Source organism: Camponotus vicinus, unplaced genomic scaffold, assembly GCF_025532165.1.
Source record: "Camponotus vicinus isolate PSW18456_S1 unplaced genomic scaffold, iyCamVici1.0 SCAF_1, whole genome shotgun sequence".
NCBI lineage: Eukaryota > Metazoa > Arthropoda > Insecta > Hymenoptera > Formicidae > Camponotus > Camponotus vicinus.
In genome coordinates this window covers 23,020,558-23,042,711 of record NW_028141945.1, presented here as the reverse complement: position 1 = coordinate 23,042,711, position 22,154 = coordinate 23,020,558, and the positions used below count along the sequence as shown (strand labels likewise).

Here is a 22,154-nt window from a genome sequence, read left to right as displayed (position 1 = left end):
ACGACCCGTATTCGCAATTTCGCGTGGGCGTGTTAAAAAACGAATGATGTAAAGATCTTGCGATTCAGTACAAACGCAGTCTCGAGATGCAACCATTTGTGAGAGTAGTGTCTAAAAATGAATTCAACTTATATACAGCTTAAATCAAACATACAATACACAACGAAACACAACAAAAACCACAACAGACAGGAGCCTATTCAATAAATTGAAGAAATGGAGAAATGTCTCCAGCATTTCATTCATAAGAGTGAATCCTTGATTAACATTTTTACATGATTATTTTATTGAATCAGAATAAAAGATGAAAAAGAACAGAAAGGTAATATTAGATTATTATTATCTGTAAGGCATGTCAGTGTTAAGGACTGATAAAAGTATCACTTATTTGAGGAAATTTTTTACAAAATTTCCAAGTTTTTTGTAAAAGATAATATTGAAAAAATGTTTCACATAAATTGCTAAATAACTACTGTATTATAAGTTCGACCCCTTATTTCGAGCATTTTATTTTCAATTGTAATATTCTAGAAAAATTTTTCTTTCCATTGCTTTTTCTCGTGCTTTTGCGTCTTTGAATAATATAATAATCTTCAAATATAGTACGAGTGTAAGAAGTAAACGAAGCAACCAAGTGTCACCCCAAAAATGCAATCATTTCGACCTCGCTCCAAGGTCCGCTTAGCTTGAATTCGATTCAACGCGAATTCTTCGGAAGTTTATCGCTTGGTCGAGACCATGAGCCGGTGGTTGCAAGAGCTTTATTAAAATATTTCCCCTCTTCCTATTCTCTCTCTCTCTCTCTCTCTTGAAAGCTTTTGCATACCTAATAACACAAATACGTAGAATGCCATTGAGATCGTAACCAAATTGACGTGATCTCTATAAAAGAGCTCATTAAGAGAATCATTAACGTTCAACGCGTTGTAGAAGAACGCGTAGAAAAGTTAAGCGGATGAGAGAAAAAAAGACAGAGGGAAAGAGAAGGAGAGAAACAAAGAATATATAGGAAAAGGCAAAGTCTTTCACAAAAGACTAGTAACAAACGCAAATAATAAAACCAGAGAAAATGTGACAATATCACAAAGTCATTCGCTTTATGATCAACTAGTATTTAAGCCACTTTTTCTTTTCTTTATTATCCGGCAAAAATGATAAAATACGAAACTTGACAATATAATTTCAACGGTGGATAATTTACCGACGTAAGCTGTAGCCAGAGATATATCAGATTTTGTTTGCTATAAAGAAGGTCTCGCAAGGAATACTGGCGCCCACTAGGCGATCATCATGAGCAACCTCAACGCATTATTGATTTTTAGTAGACCGTGCAAGATGTAATTTAAAGCGCAAACGATGCATGCGATTTAAATAAAAATTTCAACAACGCAAAAGTATATTTTTTTATAAATAATATATTGTCCACATCAAAAGAATAATAGGAAGTTAAAAGTATAGAATTCATTGCATCTCTATCACACGTAACTGTTTTTTTTAAATTTTAATAAAATATAGGAAAAAATGGTGTATACGTGTGTATGACCTAATAAATGAAATATATGAATAATAATTGAAGCTAATGGTAAATATAATAATAATAATTAAAACTTGAGTGTTATCATTTTGTGAGCGCGATATGTACATGTTATTAAATTTTCACATAAATATTAAGTTCAAATATTTAATTAAAATGTTAATTATACAAGAGATTTATAAAATGATCATTCATAGTAAAAAGGATATTTTTTGCATGTTTTATTAGCCGCTATTATTATAAATATAATAATGAAGGATATTATAAGTTACTATGAATGTAACGTTCATTAATATATTAATTATTGTAACATAAATGCGCATGGGTACATTTGATCCATACATATCGATTGCCATTTGTGTAATTACATTAGTGATTTATAAATGTTTGAATAATCCATAAACATATTTAATAACATGCAAGCTTTTTCGCGTTATTAAAAATAAGCTAATTGAAAGATGAAAACTATGAGCTGATTTTATAAATAACCAAAAAATAGATATAATTTATGTGCGCACTTTTTAAATATAATTAAAAATTATGACAAATATTATTATAATTTATTATTATATATATGTATAATTTATTTTATATGAAATTTAATTTGTATATATTTCGAAGTATCCAAAGTAAAGTTAGTTACCGCTTGATTATCAGAATTTTATTACGAGAAGATAATTATAGTGAAATCTTGATAATTGCAATCGCATTATATCGTTTAATTATATTATAGTATCAAGATAATATTAAAAATGTCTGATGGTAAATCGATATTTCGTGCATCAAATTGGCTGCCATCAATTGCGAAGCATTCTCGACATTGCGCAATGTAACATCTCGATATTTCATATTACTTGGCTTTTCCGGAAATAAAGTTTTCGTTTTAGTTTTCAGGATTTCATTACTAGAAGAGATATCGTATTTCCGATATCTATATCACAAACCAACGTATTCAATCTCCTAACTCAACTCTCAACATTTGTTTTCGCGTATTTTTAGCTAGCCTCGATGGTTATAATCGCGTTAATTTGTGTCAATTAAAATTTAGCGATATAAAAAAGAAAATGTCATTTGCTTGGAAAATTAATGCGTTGTACATCACGTTGACTGCGGTTAATTGGAGCAACTCGATGACTCTCAGCGTAACGTCTCAACGGCACTTTCCTACAATTATCAAAGTCCTATTATAATTTGCTTTGTCCTATTATAATGCTTTGTAACCAACTACAGGAAGATCACGAACATCATTAGCGCGTGCGGCATTTATTTTTATTGCGCGATATTATGTATACGTACTATTAAGTTCTTTCATCTATCTAAAGTTTTCGCACACGACGTAGGAAATTGCACACTCGCAACTCACGACTATCGATAAAAATATCTGTGGTCGAAAAACATCTCCAGATATAATTAGGTGGGTGGATACTTAAATTGAAAATATAGAGATGGATCAAGAGAGCTCTGCAATATGTATCGAAATCCTTAATTATTAACTTAAACGACAAAAATTATGTTGTCATACTAATTTAGTTTTACTCTTTGGAAAATAAGTTTTTAAAAAATAATTTAAAATCTCAAAACAGATACAAGAAAGTGTATCATGTAGATATAAATTCTTTGTATCAATTTTAGCAACATTTTTTGATGAATTTAGACTTGTATCAAAAAATTAATGAGTCGCAAGAATTGGCACGATTCTATTAGTTGAGTTTCAAAGTACTTTCTTTCTTTTGATTCTTATGAATATATTTTTCGTTGAATAAAGTTGAACGACGCAAGAAATGTATTTTTATATCTTTTATGATAGATCTCGAGAATAAAGCGGTTCTTTTAACAGATTTGAGGGGATTATCTAATTGAGATATAAATAGAGCGATAATTCAATTTGTTACATTTTCTAAAGTACAGTCACTATATTTAATATTATTAATTACTTATAATTGAACGCGTATAATTACGGGGAAAAACAGAGAAAAATAACGTAGTTTCTATCGAAAATATAATATATATTTCACTGTATAATATACAATATATCAAATTTTTACGACAATTAACACAAATAAACAGATTATTTCGCGTATGATTGCTCATTTTGTTCGCCAACCAATACAAAATGATGAAATACATCGCTTTAAGGAGTTATACCTAGTCAGCAAGTCGAAAAAAACGTATTTTTGGGGAATTTAAGAAAAACTGTTAGGTATTTTTATTTCATCGATTCTTTATCATAATATATATCTATCAAAGAAGTTTTCATAATTTTTTCAATTAAAAATATCGAGAAATGTAGGCACAGTAGCTATTTTCCAGAGACATCTTTTTTCGGAGGCGCTTGGCGGTGAGCAAGATTGCTCGGAGCTGGATCATCTGAAATAAAAAATTCAAAAGGATTTAGCTTTCGTATGAATTGATCTAGTCGGTGAACGAAGGATTTTACAAAAAATTGATTTTTGACAATGTGACAGACGTTTGACGCAAAAATACGAATTTTTCGTGTTAAAACTTTTCGTTCTTTTGTTAATAAAAAAAAAAGATTTCATCAAAATTAAAATCCCTTCGTTCACCGACTAGATCAATTCATACGAAAGCTAAATCCCTTTGAATTTTTTATTTCAGATGATCCAGCTCCGAGCAATCTTGCTCACCGCCAAGCGCCTCCGAAAAAAGATGTCTCTGGAAAATAGCTACTGTGCCTACATTTCTCGATATTTTTAATTGAAAAAATTATAAAAACTTCTTTGATAGATATATATTATGATAAAGAATCGATGAAATAAAAATACCTAACAGTTTTTTTTAAATTCCCCAAAAATACGTTTTTTTCGACTTGCTGACTAGGTATAACCCCTTGAAGAACTCTGATCGAAAGAGTGATTGCTTCGTCAAAACAAGCAAATGGAGAATGTGAGATAATCGATCTAATCTCACAAAAAGGAACGTCCATGTTCGATGCCCACGATATTTTCGATAAAAATTGATGTATCAATTGACTATCTATTTTGACGCGAGAAAATATTACTCGATCATGAGGATTTTACGATGATTCCCCTCAATCCCCTACGGAAGCGTTTTGCTAGAGGTAATCTTCTATCGAAACTTATTTTCTGCAATCGTGTGAAATTCATTTTTGGAACAATCGCAGAGCAGTCTTTGTTCAACCGCGTACGCGATGTACATGTAATTTAATTTACGCATGCAAAATTATAAGAGCAAGTTAATTTCCAAACAAGTTTTTACGACGGACGGTTGCAACGTTCCGAATTCATTGCTGATTGGTACAAGTCGATCGAATAAGCCCGAAAATTCAATCATCCGACCATCCAATAACTTTCTCACGATCGCCAATGCTTTCAACGATCTCATTTGCAAGTCTAAAATTTCTTAACCACAAGCAGGAACAATTGAAATGTTGTGTGTTTATTTGGATGTGTATGCGTGTGTGTGTGTGTTCACATATTGCACATATACATATACACACAAGTATATAAGAGAAATCGATTTCTCATTACTCAAAAACCAATACTGTGAAACGTGTAAAAATATCATGTTTTTTTGTAAAAATATCGACGACATAGTTTCGAAGCTTATAAATGTATATATTCTACAAAAGTTGCGGAATATGGGACGCTATATACGTTAAAAAATTGCCTGTTTTTAATTTAAATTCTTGTTTTTCGATTTGTTGAAGAAATATTCAAGCCAAAAGAACTTACCTAGATTAAGATTAAAGACTAGAGATATCGAGATGCTTGAGACGTTGAAATAAAAACAATGAGAACCTTCGTATTACGCTGTCACGTAGGTAGATGGAACATGACGGCAAAAAGGATTCGTCGAAACAGAATAATTCTCTTGAGGAAAAGAACATCTATCTTGCGCTTAAATCTCAGGAAGCGTAGGACACGAGGAAAAAAGAGGAAGAAAGAAAAGGTGAAAGAGTTCAACTCTATTAAACGCATAATACGTGACGACTCAAGAGAGGTCATCGATAGTATTCAGAAAATAAGAACAGCGTCCGAAATAAATCCTCTTACCTTGTACATGCCTGTCCTTATCCATTTCCTTCGTGAAATGAGAGACAAGCGCACCACTATCTCTCCGGATCACTGCATCACGAAACTTTCCAACTTTGACCGAGCTTGGGCTGCAGCACGTGTATTGACTTTAACGATTTTTCGAAAGGTGTGCGCATCTGTCGCGAGCGAAACAATCACTGATGCAACTCGTAAAAAGAACCAGTACACAATAATGCGGCGATAGAACTTTGGATTAAACTGATCGGTCGTTCTCTCTCGAATTATTTAAATCCGAAATCGATGCGGAACCAACCGCGAAAGAAAGAAGATGGAAAAAAAAGAATTCCCAACCAATGTACGCTATCGATTCGCACTAATATTCGTCTCTCTACTCGATAGATGACACAATACGATAGATCTCGCACAAGGAATCTCGCAATAAATTGAGAAACAGTTGGAAAGTTCACTCGTTTTATGCGATGATCGAATCGCGATTACACGAACAATTTTGATGCGCAATGATATTAGCTTTTTCAAGAAATAAATGCATTCATCTTTTATACATCAATATGATTTCCCATTTTATACATCAATATGATTTCCCATTTGTACCTAAATTAGAAATGCAACTTTTAATATTTGTCTCAATCCTTACGCGTTATGTACATCAAGCGCAATAAAGTATAAAAACTTGATGTTTGTATGATACAAATATTTTATTTCAATAATTATTTTTATTAATAAAAAAGTAATTTTGCAAAATATTGAAAATATTTTTAGATTATTTTTGGCCAACACATAATTTAACGTCAATTGAAATTGAAATTAAATGACAAAAAACCACAAGTGTTATAAGGATCGGAAACTGCATTTGAAAATTAATATTCTCATTTTATATTACATCAGAGTAAATTATTAATAATGTGAGAAATGTTGCTTTGATCGGTATTTCTGCCTACTACAAGAGTTGGGAAACAGTTGCAGATCATTAAGGGAAAGCTGGGGAGAGCGAATCAAATTGGAATCTGCTCGAGGGAATGGTTATACGATGAAAGTGGAAGATATTCGTGATTGGAAACGTGCGTTTGGTTTTCGGCAAAAAGTTGTAAAAAGAATCATTGAGTAATTATTGAGAAATATATATCATTTTCGCCGCTTTTATCCATTATTCATCAAGATTTATAAAAGTGTCTACATTTTAAAAATATTTTCTCATTGCATATAAACATATTTCCATAGATTTAAATTTTAATATAAAAACAAATACATTTTTAAATTCTAGAGTATTATATATTCTTAGAATTGATGAAAAATACAAAAAGAAATTAATCGTTAATCAAGGATTTAAGATACGAAATTAGAATTTTCGTTTAAAAAATTTAATCCACTCGCAAAATAAAAGATGATATAAGTTATTTAATAGAACGATTAAGTGGATTAAAAGTGGAACTTTAATTAAAAGCAATAAAATCAAAAAGAGAAACTACATGTGAGCTTTTATGTTACAATTGACAAGCTCTCTCATAATATGCGATCCTTTTACAGGCATATCTATACATCTCATCAACCATTTCATTGCTTGAAACGTGCAATTCTGGAAATGCTGCAAAAGAAAGATTTGCAAAACAGAGCCAAAAACGAAATGCACATTAATTATACAAAATCACACGGAAATATCACAAACTCGTGAGCGTTTTTACATTTTTAATAGTCTATAATTTTTTAATTAAAACTATTAAACAAAAATTCTCTCCGAAATTTTCGAGAAATTTTCACGATTAAAAAAACAAAAATGCGAGGAAAAAATAATGCGCGTCAATCAAATACGTATTTATGAATGACTCTTTTATCGAAAATAGAAAAAGTGCATCGCTGAAATGTGTGATTCGCTAAATAGAAATAAACTCGTTTGTCGAATTTGTTTCTTGTTTAAAATTGTTTTATATTAGAACCATTAAGAGCATCATGATAGAAAAAAGCGTAATCAGTCAACCGGAGAACAAATTACAAGTATAAAGTTGCGAAAAGGAGTCAAATTAACGATTCACACACACGAGATTTGAGGGAGAAGAAGACGTTCATGATCGGCATTTCAATTTTCCCGACGTGTAAATTCGAATCGGGGGGGAATAAGGGAAAAAAAAGAGAGGCAAGAGAAAAAGAAGGAGAGAACGGAGGGATGAAAAGGGAAGAAGATTACAAAGACAATAAAACACAAGAGTCACCGGTTTTTTCCTTTTTCACTCGATGAAACAGAAAGCTTACGTCCACGCCGGGACGCAGGAAAAAGGGCGAGGGAAAAGGGAAGCTAGTGGGGAGGGAGAAAAAGCGTAAGAGAAGAGAAGCGCGAGTACACTTCGCACGCGGCTACACGCAGGCAGAAGGCAGAAAGCGACGAGGCAAGGGCGGCGCGAGGATGACGAGGGGTCGAAGCATCGAACGCGCGCGACGACGAGAGACGACGTTGGTCATCCGGATTGAGGGATGACGCGCGTGATGCTGTATCTCCTGAGGGTGAGAGTGCGGTGGGACCACACACTGGCACTCTCATACCCCGACTACGACGTCGTGAGTCGAGGTGGATAGGTAGGTGCACTTCGGCGGACTGGCGCTGGGCTACTGACGGCCCCGTGCCCGTGAGTGAGCGAACCGGCGCGCCGCGACGCCGATGACGACGACGACGACGACGAATCCCGCGAAAATCTGATATGCGTGCGCAACGATAGAATGCGCGAATCTCTCCAAAGATCACCGGGTTACGAACCGCGCGTCGAGATCCTCGCGGGAAAAGAAATGGGGTACGTTTTTTCCAGAGCGCCGGAAGCGAACTGTACCCCGGTGGCAGCGTTGCGTCTCTTTTTTTGCAGCTACCTCGAGAGGAGAGAGGATTACAGAAGCTAAATATAAAGGGAACGGGCGAGGGATGATTTAAATCGTTGGTGATGCGCACACACGGATGCGAAAGATGATGTATAATATAGCGGTATCGCAAGGAAACGAATTTATTTAAAACTATTACAAATAGAATACGATGATATTTTTGCTAGTGATAAAAATCCGATACGTGTGCATCTTTAAAAATTGTTTCGATTATTAATATATAATTATCTTAGAAATTTATTAAAATATAAATATACGTTTAATTATACATCATAAAGAAAAGTCGCTGAGAATAAATTTATTTATCTAAAGTCTCAATTACTCTACGTGATGCAACAATGAGATAAAGATAGATAATATATAGTAAATGGAGTTTGGAGCTTAAAAATGAAATAATATAATATATAATTATCTTAGAAATTTATTAAAATATAAATATACGTTTGATTATACATCATAAAGAAAAGTCACCGAGAATAAATTTATTTATCTAAAGTCTCAATTACTCTACGTGATGCAACAACGAGATAAAGATAGATAATATATTAAATGGAGTTTGGAGCTTAAAAATGAAATAATAACGAAAGAAATGGTACAATCTATGATATAAAAATAATAATAAACTATCGGAGAGTGAACCGCAATCGGGTTTTTCAGGTCAAGAAGAAAATACGAAGAGAGAGAGAGAGAGAAGCCTTTCAGGTCAAAATAACATTGGGAGAAAATTGCGTTAACTTTTGAAGAAAAGGATGATTAGCATAACAAGTTCAAAGTTTTCTTCTCTCTTTCCTTATTCGAGTGCGCTTTCAATATCTTTGCATCTATATATAAAACTTTCCCAAAAGTCCTTGCTATCTAGTAATTGTACATACATAATTGTAAATCGGAAAATTTCACTCACTTGTGTGTGATTCAGAAAATATAGCAATCTTTATACTTTATATTGATCAGGAAATATCGATTCTGCAAATTAAACACATCTATCTGATTTTTCGTAAAAATTGAGATCGTGTTTATTCTAGCGAGGTATCGTGTAGAATAAACCATCCATCGTCGCTGTCACGCTTCATCGAAGACGTAGTTTTCACGATAAAATAACGTCTTTGCGATTCTGTGTGTCAACACGATCGGCGCGTTTTAACATAATTTAGTTTCGCGCGTTTATTCGTCGTCGTCGGCGCACGGATTTCAGAGCGCGATTCTCTCTCGCAACGAGTGAGCCGAAGACTTCGAGCGTTAAAATCAGCAGGATAGGAAGAAACACAGAGAGGGTGACAGGCACAGGGACCCTAGATATTAATACGTGTACGGTGTCGGTTCACTTTGTCGAGCAACGACGTGTAAGATCGGCTCTGCCGGAGAGATACGCTCCCCGCGCCGTACCGCTGATACTTTGTCCTCGTTGCAAGGTGAAATGCTAACTAAAGGGGATGTTTTAATGGCAAAGATAATAATATGCCTGGACGCGATAGAGCTATTCCTAGACTGGCAGAGATATTCTACCATGGTGACACGCGTCGTTTGCTATCTACGATGCTTGATCCGAAGAAGAAAGCACTCTCTCTCCCTTCCTTCCTGCCTCTCTCTATTCCTTCATCTTCTCCCTTTTTCTTTATCGTCGTAATCTTGTCAGTACTCATATTATGCTGCAATGAAGAAAATACATATACTATTCGAATACATTTAATAAGAAACATTTCAAACATCAACAATTGTAATTGCCCAAATATATAGTATTATCATACATTTTTTCCAATCCATTAAATCCATTAAATCTAGTTGGTGCAAAAAATGACGTGAGATATACGTAAAAAAATTTGATTTCTTTTCTTCATTTAAATGTTATTACACTTTTCAAGATGTAGATAATGTGTGTCAGTTTTACTTATTTTTTTACTAATGTTTAAAGAAGTTAGGCTTAGCATTAGAAGCTTAGAAATAAAATTTGTAAAGGAATGGAATTTGTAAAAAATTTCCAGAATCCTTTAATTAAATCACTAAAATTACTACCCACAATTGAACGTTAACCGTAACGAATGAGATTCATTGAATATGAAGGAAACGAAAGACTCCCGTTTATGTTTTACGTAATAAAACGATATTTCATCTATCTTGAGGCGAGTGATATCGACACATCTGACGTAACATATCGCGCATATTATATGTGCAGAGCGATATTTGAGCGATTTCTCGGCTACTTAAACGAGCGTTCATTTGCATTTGTTTTTACAAAATTCACCAAATTATCATACACTCCATAAATATGATTCCGAAAAAGGCCAAGATTGATGAGTCTCTATATAAAAACTAATCTATAGAAAATGCATCATAAAAATTGCACATGTATAAAACACGCGCATATAAAAAGTCGCAAACGAAGCAGATTAAAGCTACCTATTACACACAACGCATATTACACATACACATGCAACATAATATTATATATATATATAGCGTTACTTTTTTATACATATATATATCGATTTTTTTAGTGATCAAAGCTATTCATATCGCAAGAGACGACTCTTTAAAGACTCTTTAGACTCTTTAGATTCTTTAGACGATCTATAATTCGCAACAAAATTCAAGACAGAATTTTATTTATAATTTTATGCGTTACATTTTTTAATTACATTTTACATTTCTTAATTAATTATATTTTTTAATTATATACACGTATCTTGATATTTTGATTTGTATTTTATGCATTTAAATGTTTTCTGCACTACTCGACACATAAAATTAATAAATAGAATTATATCTTAAATTTTATCGCAATTTATTAAATCGTCTAAAGAGAAAGAGAAAAGAGAGGAAGAAAAAGAATTGTGACGAAAATTAAAAATGACGAATAAAAAATAAATGCAAAATATTGCAAGAAAATTTGTGCTGAATTACTGATATTTTGTCCAATTTTATGTCCGAAAAATTTCTATATATATCGATGTGACGTCAGAAGTTGCCCTGGCACACGTATTACGTTGCATACCCTAATTATTCGATTTACGATGCATTTTCAGTTCATTGAATCTCAAAGAATTTCTTTTCGTTGTACCTTAATCGATTCTCTATCTCTCTCTCTCTTTCTATCGAGGAGAGAGAATCGAGCATGGCGAATTGTTCATTTTTCACAAGAAGGTGGCGAGAACATTTTAACAACATTTAATTGAAATCGACATTTGTACAATCATGGGATTCCCATGATGGGAAGACAACGAGTCGATTTAGAATTGTGCAAAAATTTTTCTAAAACAATAAATTCATATTTTGCAGCGCAATAAAAATAACGTGATACAAGAATATCATTTTCTTTGTCGAGCACTCCATTTTCGATGACATGCAATTAATATCTCGCGAGATCAAGCAAAGTACTTTTAACCAGCTTTCTACGTAGATATATGACGTTTTTCAAAACGCAGAGAATTTACGGAACTAGGGACGAAGCAGCAGACATTTAGTGTCGGAATAATAAACTCGTACATCACTACAGAGGGGGATTACCGTCTTTCAGCTAACAATTTATGACAAGACCACGATTCACATAGAACGACATATAAATCATATATATACGATTGTTACAAGAAAAAAAGGATAAGCCAATGAGATATCTCGCGCATTTTATCCTATGAATAGCATTTCTCTCGTGACGAGAAAGCAGTGGTCCAACGAACGAAATAAGCGTGATGCTTGCCGAAAGAAAAATACGAATGTAAAAACACCCTTATCCTCAACCGATTCAAACATGAGAAACTTTTTTATATGTATGAGGTATTATATAAAAAAAGAGGGGATTATGCGAATACGCTATTACTTGATTGCTATACTAAGCATGATTTAAATATCTTCTAGTCTAGTACTTTACATACAATATGTTAAACTTTTATATTCTGATTTTAAGAAAAAACATTTATATATAAATATATAACTTACTATAATATTATAATTTATATTATAATTTATATTTATAATTTACTAATTATTATTATATGAATGAATCATTATAATCGATATTAATACAAGTATAACAAATTTTTGACCAGCATCCATCAACTACAAATTGATGGACTAAAAGCATATAAGTCCAGAACCATCATAATGATAAAAGTATGACGAAAACAGGTCGATCAAATGGATTCTGATTTGACATGTTTAGAGAAATTCCGAGTACTTTCTCGAAAAGTAGGACGAACGGCAAAATTAGCAGAAAGTGCACAGTGCATTACCAGCAATTTGACAATTCGATATCAAAAGTTTGACAATTTGATATCGAACGAGAAAAGTATCGCTCGCCGCAACTGACGAAAACTGAAAAGCGACAAGTAAGCGCACGAATGATTTAAGATTGCCATTTATTATAAAAAAGAGAAGGAGGAAATGATCGAGAATGGCCTCCGCCTTCCTCTATAAGAACCGTTCATTATTCTCCCTTATATTGAGAATTCCTGCGAACCGATTAACAAATACCTTTCGATGCCTGGTTCTCTTTCGTTACCCATCGCCTTTTCATCTCTTCGATTATTCTCGCGCGATCTCCCTTTCCCTCTCTTTCTCTCTCTCTTTGTCATTTCTCCGCCTCCGTTCGACGTTTTATACCGAGATATTAGAGTCTGAGCGAGAACCTCGAAGGATCCGATCGAAGAACGTCTCTATTGGTATTCCTAATAGCGAGAAAGGATGTCGGGTTAACATCGTTTAAAAGCACAGGCTGTCGCCTATTAATGCGCCCGGTAGCTCTCCGACAAATCTCATCAACGATTCTATTTTCGATCCCATAAGCGATGGCATCGAACAGAAGCGAGTCAGTCCGTCGTTATTCGACATGAAACAAGTTTCGCATCAACGGGTAAATAACGGAAACACAGCGTGCGGGCATAATTTCCGAAATCGATTTATGCTGAAACGCGCAAAAGTTCGTTTCACGTGCTATCTGAATATATAGGATTTGGCTATGGGACGTGCAAATTGATCAAAATCAGGCAACTAATAAGGCGGCCGATATTTCGCGCGCCTCATTAAATGTAACATTTTAATTCTCGTATAAACGAGCGGCAAATTGCTGATTAAAAATTTATAAACCGAATAATCCAGGAATTAAAGAGAAAGAGAAATCGAAATATCACCGTTTAAAATCAAACGTAATACTAATCCCGATTTCAACTGATTTTTATGATGTATTCATAATGACTTTTATTTTCAAAAGTAGATAATTCCTTTTAAATCGAGAGAATTTAACATCAATTTAACATCAATTTAACGAAAAAAATCTCGCTACCGCACACAAGATATTATCATAATTTTCCACGTGATACATTTTCAACGCTATACGAAATAATATAAATGCTCTGAAATAATTTAAATAGTACACGCATGCACGATACGAAAGAAGAGTAATATTCATGAATTTCCCAAGCATGTAAATACAAAAATACAAAATGTATTTTTCAAACTTTTTGACAGAATTACTCTTTGGTTATATATTCATCAATTGGAAATTCTGACTCTAAATCTTGTTTAGGATCTTATTAGGAAACACAAGATCGATTTCAGATATTCAAGACGTTCGCGCATATTTCAAATACAACAGCATACGGCTCTTTGTTGACAAGTAAATTTCCTATCATCTGGGACCGCAATAACTTATCCATGGACAAACTACGTTTCTGTTGGCGGTGTTCTAACGTTAATTGAATCACGCGCTAATCTCACCGGGGAGTAAACCGGTGAGCGGAGTCGAGACGAAGGTAAACTGGTCAGTAGAAGTTTGTTACAAGGTAAACATTGCTGCAACGCTTAATTGCCATCATAATTCGAGATAGCTTAAGCCCCGCCGCGGGGATGCGATCGTAATTCCGAGATGATAACCATTAATATGAAAACCAATTTAACTCTCGAACAATTTTTTCAAAAAACGGCTTATATCCTTCTATATAATATTTGTAAAAATTTGTAAAAATGTATATTTTAAAAAATGTGCGTTTTGCATGTTTGCATTTCTTTCATTTTACGTTTTCTTTGTTAAAAAAATACAAAATATAATTTGTAACACAATGATCTAATAAATATAATAAATGTAATAATTTTATAATATGAAAGAATTGTATGATTTTATAATTATAAGAGATAAATTTTATAAATAACGCGATTGTTATTTTATTTTATTACAATAAATGATAATTTGTGCGAAAATAATAAACTACACTTTATCATTACGCAAGCAATAAAATAAACGTCGTTTTTTTTTTTACGTTAATATACATAAGCGAGATAGCGATTATAAATCAATATTTGCAATTTTATATTTTCACACAATGCGAAATTGTGGAAAAATATTTGTTAATATTAAAACATTTAGCGAAAAGTAAAAGAATAATGAAATGAAATATCGCACGACAATATTAACTTCAAATACAAAACAAAAGCAGTTCTCTATCCACAGATTATAAAATAAGGATTTCGTACGAGAAAAGTGTTGGCAACGCAGTTTCCATTATAAGTATCTTTCAGCTCTGAAATTAAGCTTATTATGTAATGTACTTTAATCAGCTTTATTTACGCCATCCAAAAATATGTTGTTTGTACGTATTATTTTATCTCATAAAAGATTTTTGCTGGAATACGTCTCGTTTTATTTTTCCTGTAAAAAAATGTTTACAAAACATTTGAAAAATCTCTAAAAAATACAAGATATCCATAAATATTGTATATTTCTAGAAGCTAATAAAAAAAATTCCCCCGATACAAAATTTCAAGCGTTACGCTCGAGATCATTGTCGATGAAATACGAATAAAGGTAAATGGAAAAAAAACGTTGCGATATCGGGTAAATAAACAAACTGTATGTATAATAAATAAATGAATTTACTCACCAGGCGTTACACCGGTGCTACCGCCCGGCCAGATCCGCCAGCTGTTCCATCGGCGCCAACTTCTCGGCGATTTCTGACATCGGTTCACTTCCTCCATCCAGATAACTCACACACGATACGAATATGCGAAGAGAAGACGATTACGATCGCGTTACGTAACAATCTTTAAAGCGTTAAGCGTCTTTTATTCAACCTAATTTACTATAGTCTATCGCGTTCTCCAATTTTACAGCGTAATGCTACAAACGCTTGACGTTTTGCTCGACGCGCTGTATACGCCATGTTTACGCGCGCGTTTTCCTTCTAATGAAAATAGTACATGTATCGGAATAGAAAACGAACGAGATACTGTCACTGGGATAATGTCGTCGTAGTCGTAGTGGGAAACGGAATGGATAAACGGCTATTTCACGAGAGAAACGCTGTCCGTACATTCAATCGTGCGCTTGGACTAAGCTATAACTAATCGTCATCGTATATTAATTTGTCGCGCAATATGCTGTACATTTAGCTGTATATTTAGCTGCGTGAAATGAAACGATATACATAAAAATGGGCACTTACACTTACGTATCTTCGACGTATTTTACAACACTTTTATACGCGAGTTAATTTGTACAAAATAAAAATTATAAATGTCGCGGATATAATTAAATTAATACACTTTTTATATTATTCTCTTGAAACGTAATTCGTTTTGTGAATTTCTACGCGATTTTATAAATTTGTTTCTGAGAAAATGAATTAAAAAGTACGTAAAATTAAGGGAAAAAGATGTAGGAGATAGATACTCGCTGTTTCGGCAAAATCGCAAACTCGAATTAGATTCAAATTAATTCACTCGATACGGTAAACATATGTTCTCGAAACGGGCACGATTAGGAGATTAAATAAAGCGGGTTTGTTTACGATCAATAATAGCGATGCAGCACGATCAGCGATACGATGCACTCGGGATAAGTAAATAACGCGAGATATAAACGACGGACGTTTCGATGTAACGATTATAGCGCACATGTTCGTGATTGCGAAAACACGATTAAATCGCCGATCGCGCATACCTAGCAATTATTGCGAACGTAGCGATCAATGTTCACCCGACGCCGTAATCGGAGATAATTATCGGCGCGCGTAGCTCGTTTTCGACGAAAGAAACGACGAGCTCGCCGATTTCGATACGCAAAGCGCGCGAAACTGAAAAAATGGCGGATTGCACTCGACGACTGATCCGGATGATCGAATGTCAATATGGCAAACTTTATATACCGCTACTTTTCCTTACATCGCTCCCGATATCAACAATTTATTTTATTGGATTATTATTTCGCGAGACAGGATATTCGATTGCTCTATAACCGATTAAACGATTGCGATCGACGACTCGAAAAAGACTCGAAATACACCGTAACCTTTTCAAAACATATCGACATAATCGAAACGCGAGCGACTGAAAAATGGAGAAAATACTTGATTATTGTGACAGTACCTCAGTCGTCAATCACTTTACTCGACACTCGCGCGACTCATTCGACACGCACGATCACTTCCGATGAATAAAAATTGCACGAAACACAGAGCGATATCACTGCGCGACTACGATCGAGACGGGAAGAGAAAAATCAAGATGGCGCTCTCTCTCGCGCGGCGACATGCGCGTTGTACTTTGATATTCGAGCGCTCGAAAATCGAATATGTGTGGCAAATTTCACGCGATTACTCGGACAATTATTATGTATATGAGGTTATTACATTAGCATTATTTTAACGCGCAATTATAATAATAATAATTACTATTATTGTACTAAATTAATACAATAAAACCTCGCGACGAGATTATTTAATTGCTCTACACCTGGGATGCGCGGTTAGACGAGTGATGCGATGGACTTGGAACAGATAGATAATTCGCGATACATTGTATATTTTTTAAATCACACGAATATATAACGAAGATGCAGAAGGCGGGGTAAATGCGCGACGATCCGTCACTTTGACACTCGCGCGACCGATTCGGGACGCGCACGCACAGAGATCACTCGTAACGGATAAATACGCGACATCGAGTGGCCGCGCGACGATCAAGTGGCGCGACGTTGTCGCGGGTCGTGCCGAGAGAGAGAAGAAGACAAAGATGGCGGCCTCGCGCGGCAACATGCGCGCTGAACTTCACGGCGTACGATATAAAGCGTCAGCCGCACGCTCTCGAGCTTCATAAATCGAGCAAGAACTAACAATAAGTATATTACGCTACGTAAGATGGCCTCAACGGAGACCGATGACGATGGTGTCGGTGCGGCGCGTATAAAGCGCACGATTCGGTGATAAACTACTCGGTCGCGAGAATCGCTTTGACATTTAAGAAAAAGAGATTAATCGTGGGGTTGCTGAAAACCGCAAATACGTCTTTCTTTCCCATTCCGCCGCGAGCGGCCGAGTTCTCTTGTTTCCCACGGCAGCCAAGTCCATTTGTCGAAATTACGTCTGTTCGACCGAGCGCGAGAAAAGCGGGAGAAAAGTAGGCTATCGTAAGACGACGGATTCTCCGTGAAATTTCATCCAAGTTTCTTATTCTATGCGGACCGCGGGAGAGAGAGAGAAGGAGAGAGGGGAGAGGCTTGTGTCGCGTTAGCTAACGCTCCGTCGACTTTAAATTTTCTAATAAAGGAACGAGAGCTCTCTTTTATCGCCTCCCCGTACGTTACGCCAAAGAACGCTGAAACGCGATACAGGCGTGTAATAGACGTCAATAGCGATCTTGATCTAATCTTCGTGCGCTATCGATCATCGGGAGCATCCACCTTCCCTTCGTATAGCCGTCAAATGCGCACCGCTAAACAAAATAATTAAAATAATCATTAAATTTCGTCCGCCGTTTATATATTTTACGCACTCGATAAACGATATTTTTTTATCGGAAACGATTACAAGATTATTTATATCTCGTTCGCGCTATATTTTTCTTATACTCACTTAAAACTTCAACTACATATGTCCTTTTAAAGCTGCTCGTTCTTATCCCCGAGTAAGTCGCTAATGGAATGAGTCCGTTCTTGGAATTGCTGTTGGTTTATGCAGCAAAGAAATTTGACGAAGAATGGACGCACGATGAAACTTATAAGTTTTTTCCTATTTGTGGTAAATCCGACGAGAAACTCGGGCCATTTCTGTCTTAAGTAGTTCCGCGTAATTAACGTTCTCTTTCGCGACAAGATTAATTTCTCTTGCGCGAAAAACCACGTCGAAGAATACGGCTTCCCAACGATAATCTTTGCAAAAACGTTTCGCGAATATAAACCGCGAATTTCTCGCGCAGCGGACTAGAAAAAAATGGACGGAAAGGAAAAGAGGCTTTTTTAACGCTTTAAATATTGTATCGTATCAAAGAGATAAAGGAAAAAAATAACTCGCGCTCTACTAAACTATCAAAGAGTCTACGGTAAAACATTGAAAGGCGCGATACTCGTTATTACCCTGTCAAACACAAATTTTTAATCAACGATGAAGCAATAAGAAATTAATTATAGAATAAAATAAAATAGATTTTTTTCCATAATACAATTTGTACGCGTTCGTGCATATAGACTATTTCTATAGGATTTTCTATATTACATATGTGATGTGTGTATAAAAATATAAAAGTTAAAAACCCATCCATTATTATTGCGTTAAAAGAGTTTAATTTTTCAATCGCAATTATAGTTTTGTTATACAAAATCAATAAAGTACATATACAATCACTTTTTTAACTAATTATTAAACTATTATGTAAACTAAATATTACAAGTCAACGTAAATTGTATCAGGTTTTAAGATTTTATACAATGTTCTTTTTAACAAATTAATTTAAATACTATTATAACCAGAATTCACTCACCCACATAGTTGTTAAGAAGAAAGATAATGATAAATCCGACAAGTATCGAAAAAAATTGAAAAATACCTGCAAATTTGCGCAAACTTTTATGCCATTTTGCTCTTTCCCTCGGAAGAACCTCACTCACGGTAACATATAACAAAGTTCCGCCTGCTAGACCTTGCAAGATCGGCAATACCACTTTTGACCAATCTGTATTTGCCTGTATGTACGCACATTCGAAACAAACAATAAAATTAAATGTTGTCCAAAGATATTTTAAAAAAGTTGATCTATAAATGAAAATCTAACGAAAGAATTTTTTTTCACCTGAAATGTTAGCATGCCAATACCGATTCCAATGACAGATCCGATGGCGAATATGAAAACTGCAAATATTAATTTAGGCACAGATTTGCTGACTCCCGCCAATTCCAATCCCAAACAGAAGCCGACGACAAACTTGTGCGATGCTACAGCTCCGGTCAACAATAACACCTGAAAAAAATGATGTATGCAGAAATCAAATCCATACATATTTATTAAAAAGAATTTGATAATAAAATTGAGAGTATCCTACGAGTTGGAAAATATTCCGCATTATTATACAACGTTATTATATTTATCTGTTTCATTTTGTTTTGTACAAATATATAATATATAGAAAAAATATATAATATTCTTTTCCAGCTTTTATCCAGTAATTAAATTTCAAATTTAAATATTATTGAAGAGAGTTAAACATTAAAATATTTCGCGTTTTATCGCAATATTACGCTTAAATGATTATTCACTATACTATTATATATATCCACAGTGGATTCTAATTTATCTTTTCCCAGGGTTTATTATATTTAGATTGTATGCAGCACACCTCGGCGATTTGCGTTTGCAGCCCTATCGCAAGTCCTTCAAGGACGGCGTGTACGGTGAGGGCGAAGGCAAGACCGACAAGACCAGTATTAGCATCGGTGCATTGCTCCCCGTGATTTCCATGACACAAAAATGTCGTCTCCTCGTTCGACGAAGGACCGTCGTGTGCGTTGCATCGCGTCGCACCATAACCGCTAGACGCCCATGTGCTATTGGTGTTATTGTTACCAAAGGAACTCTGTCGATGATTAAGCGGTAATCTCGTATTTCCTTCGGATACGTAAACTTTGTTATCTTGTGTGGTGGCATTGTAACCGACCTCATGGGAATGGTTCCGACAGTTCAAACAACTGAAATTCAAGAGACAAAATTCCATCAAAGAGAAGCAAAACCAGAATTATGCAAAGATATGCGCATTGAAAGCGGAGAAATTTCAGTTTAAACCGGCATTTAATCATGTCTTTCATCATCACAAATCATCCTAACTTTTACAAGGAAATATTATAGCATATAAATATACATTTTTTCAAATTGAAAAGATTATGAGAAGAGAATTGTAAATATAATTCTTGAAGATCTATATATATATGTTAAAAATGCATAGATGAATGTAAATAAATAATTAATTTAAACTCGGATATGAAATACTACATTATTAAAGTATTCGATCTCCATTCTTATTGCAGATAGCAAAAAGTCTCGAGTGTCGATGGCAATCTTATATATATAAACTAGCAACATGAAAGCTGATATCTAATACCGACACCCAACAATGTCTCGAGCTCGATCATTTTCTACATTCGTGTGGACATTATTACTGGATATAAACTCATTTTTCACTTTAAAAGAAGTTATTCGAGAATCAAGGATCGATTGTTTGAGTGTGCGATTGAACACGATTATTTTGCACGAGAGATCGCTATACTATTTTTATACTAGAATTTATTTCTACAAGTTCCACCCGCGCCGAACAAAGGAAAATCGCAAAAAATAACGTATCGTTGGCCATTTTCTTTCTTACATCAAGCTAGATCCGTTAATTTATCTTTGTATAAATCTTCCCTGGTGACGGAAAAGGCAAACTTTGAAAGAAAAACTTTTTCAAAGCGATCGTATAATCTTTTCCGAAAAATATCGTTATTTGAAATTGATATCATTCGCGAGATTGGATTTCAAGTAATAAAAAATGTAAAATAAAAGAAATTAGATTGCATATATGTTACAACTATATCTACATTATTTTTCCCAGTCTTGCCAGTCAAAATTTGCTTATTTATTCAATTATTTCGATTATTATTACACAAAAATACTTTTCATAAAAGACTCTAAACCGGCATGAATCATTCTATAATTTTTATACGATAGTCTTTGAAAACTGATTTTTCACCGTGAATAAGTATTGTCTCGTCGGTTATCGATGATAACGAATGATCTGATTGCTATTATCGCAATATTTTTTATACGTTTTTATTACATATCAATCGTAAAAATATTTAAAATTAAAAAGAAAGCCAAATCTCTCTTTCTCTCTGTAGTTATTGTTATCTCTCTGTCTTTTTTTTTCACTATTAATTAAATTATATACCTTCGTATGAAATAGACGCGCACTGAAAGAGTAAGGTAAATTGTAAAACAGCTTTAAAATGCATTACGACCATCAATCATTTTCCACACATCGATATAAACACGCTTCTTCGATGCAAGAATATTTAAGAAAATATTTAAGAATATTTAAAGCATGTAGTCCGCACGAAGCTCTTTCAACGCACGTACCTACCCTCGCTCGTTCGTGTTCCTTTGCCTGGAATGATTCGTCTCAGCCACGTGATCGCCTCTTCGACAAACGTAATGAACGCATTCCTCGACCAGGTAGAGCACGAGGAAGCCGCAGGAGAACGTGAGTTCGGCGTAATCGGGCAAACCCTCGCGCACTTCCGGCAATACGTGCAGCATCGAGGTTGCCAGGAGGACACCGGCGCCAAAGCAAAGGGCACAGGAGAGCAACAGTCTCCGTTGCAGACGTTGCACGCTCGAGATGAAGAAGGCGGGCGCGATGCCGATGAAGAAGCTACCGGCGCCGATCAGCACCATCGACGCCAGCTTCGCTTGTACCGCGTTAGCGAACATTATCG

General features: G+C 34.6%; 2 protein-coding genes across 5 annotated transcripts in view; both read right to left on the bottom strand.

Moving 5' to 3' along the window:
- LOC145959659 (dual specificity calcium/calmodulin-dependent 3',5'-cyclic nucleotide phosphodiesterase 1) overlaps nt 1–17,388 on the bottom strand; it is a 100,876-nt gene extending 83,488 nt beyond the window's left edge. Inside the window, exons 1-2 of one of the 4 annotated variants that reach the window (XM_083078712.1) lie at nt 7,776–8,368; nt 5,569–6,162 (exon numbers count right to left, since the gene is read on the bottom strand). In XM_083078712.1, the coding sequence (XP_082934838.1) occupies nt 5,569–5,593 (25 nt within the window). In that variant the 5' untranslated portion in view covers nt 5,594–6,162; nt 7,776–8,368. Of the gene's footprint in view, nt 1–5,568; nt 6,163–7,775; nt 8,369–15,296 lie in introns of those variants that run through there. The other 3 variants (XM_083078713.1, XM_083078710.1, XM_083078709.1) reach the window with 3 other exon arrangements.
- A 1,562-nt stretch (nt 17,389–18,950) lies between these two features.
- Zip88e (Zinc/iron regulated transporter-related protein 88E) lies at nt 18,951–22,103 on the bottom strand (the record flags this gene model as incomplete). The annotated part of the gene is made up of 4 exons (XM_083078726.1): nt 18,951–19,372; nt 19,480–19,647; nt 20,024–20,372; nt 21,796–22,103. Coding segments are annotated over 4 exons (1,035 nt in total), but the record flags the coding sequence as incomplete, so codon positions are not given.
- Nucleotides 22,104–22,154: the final 51 nt, after the last annotated feature.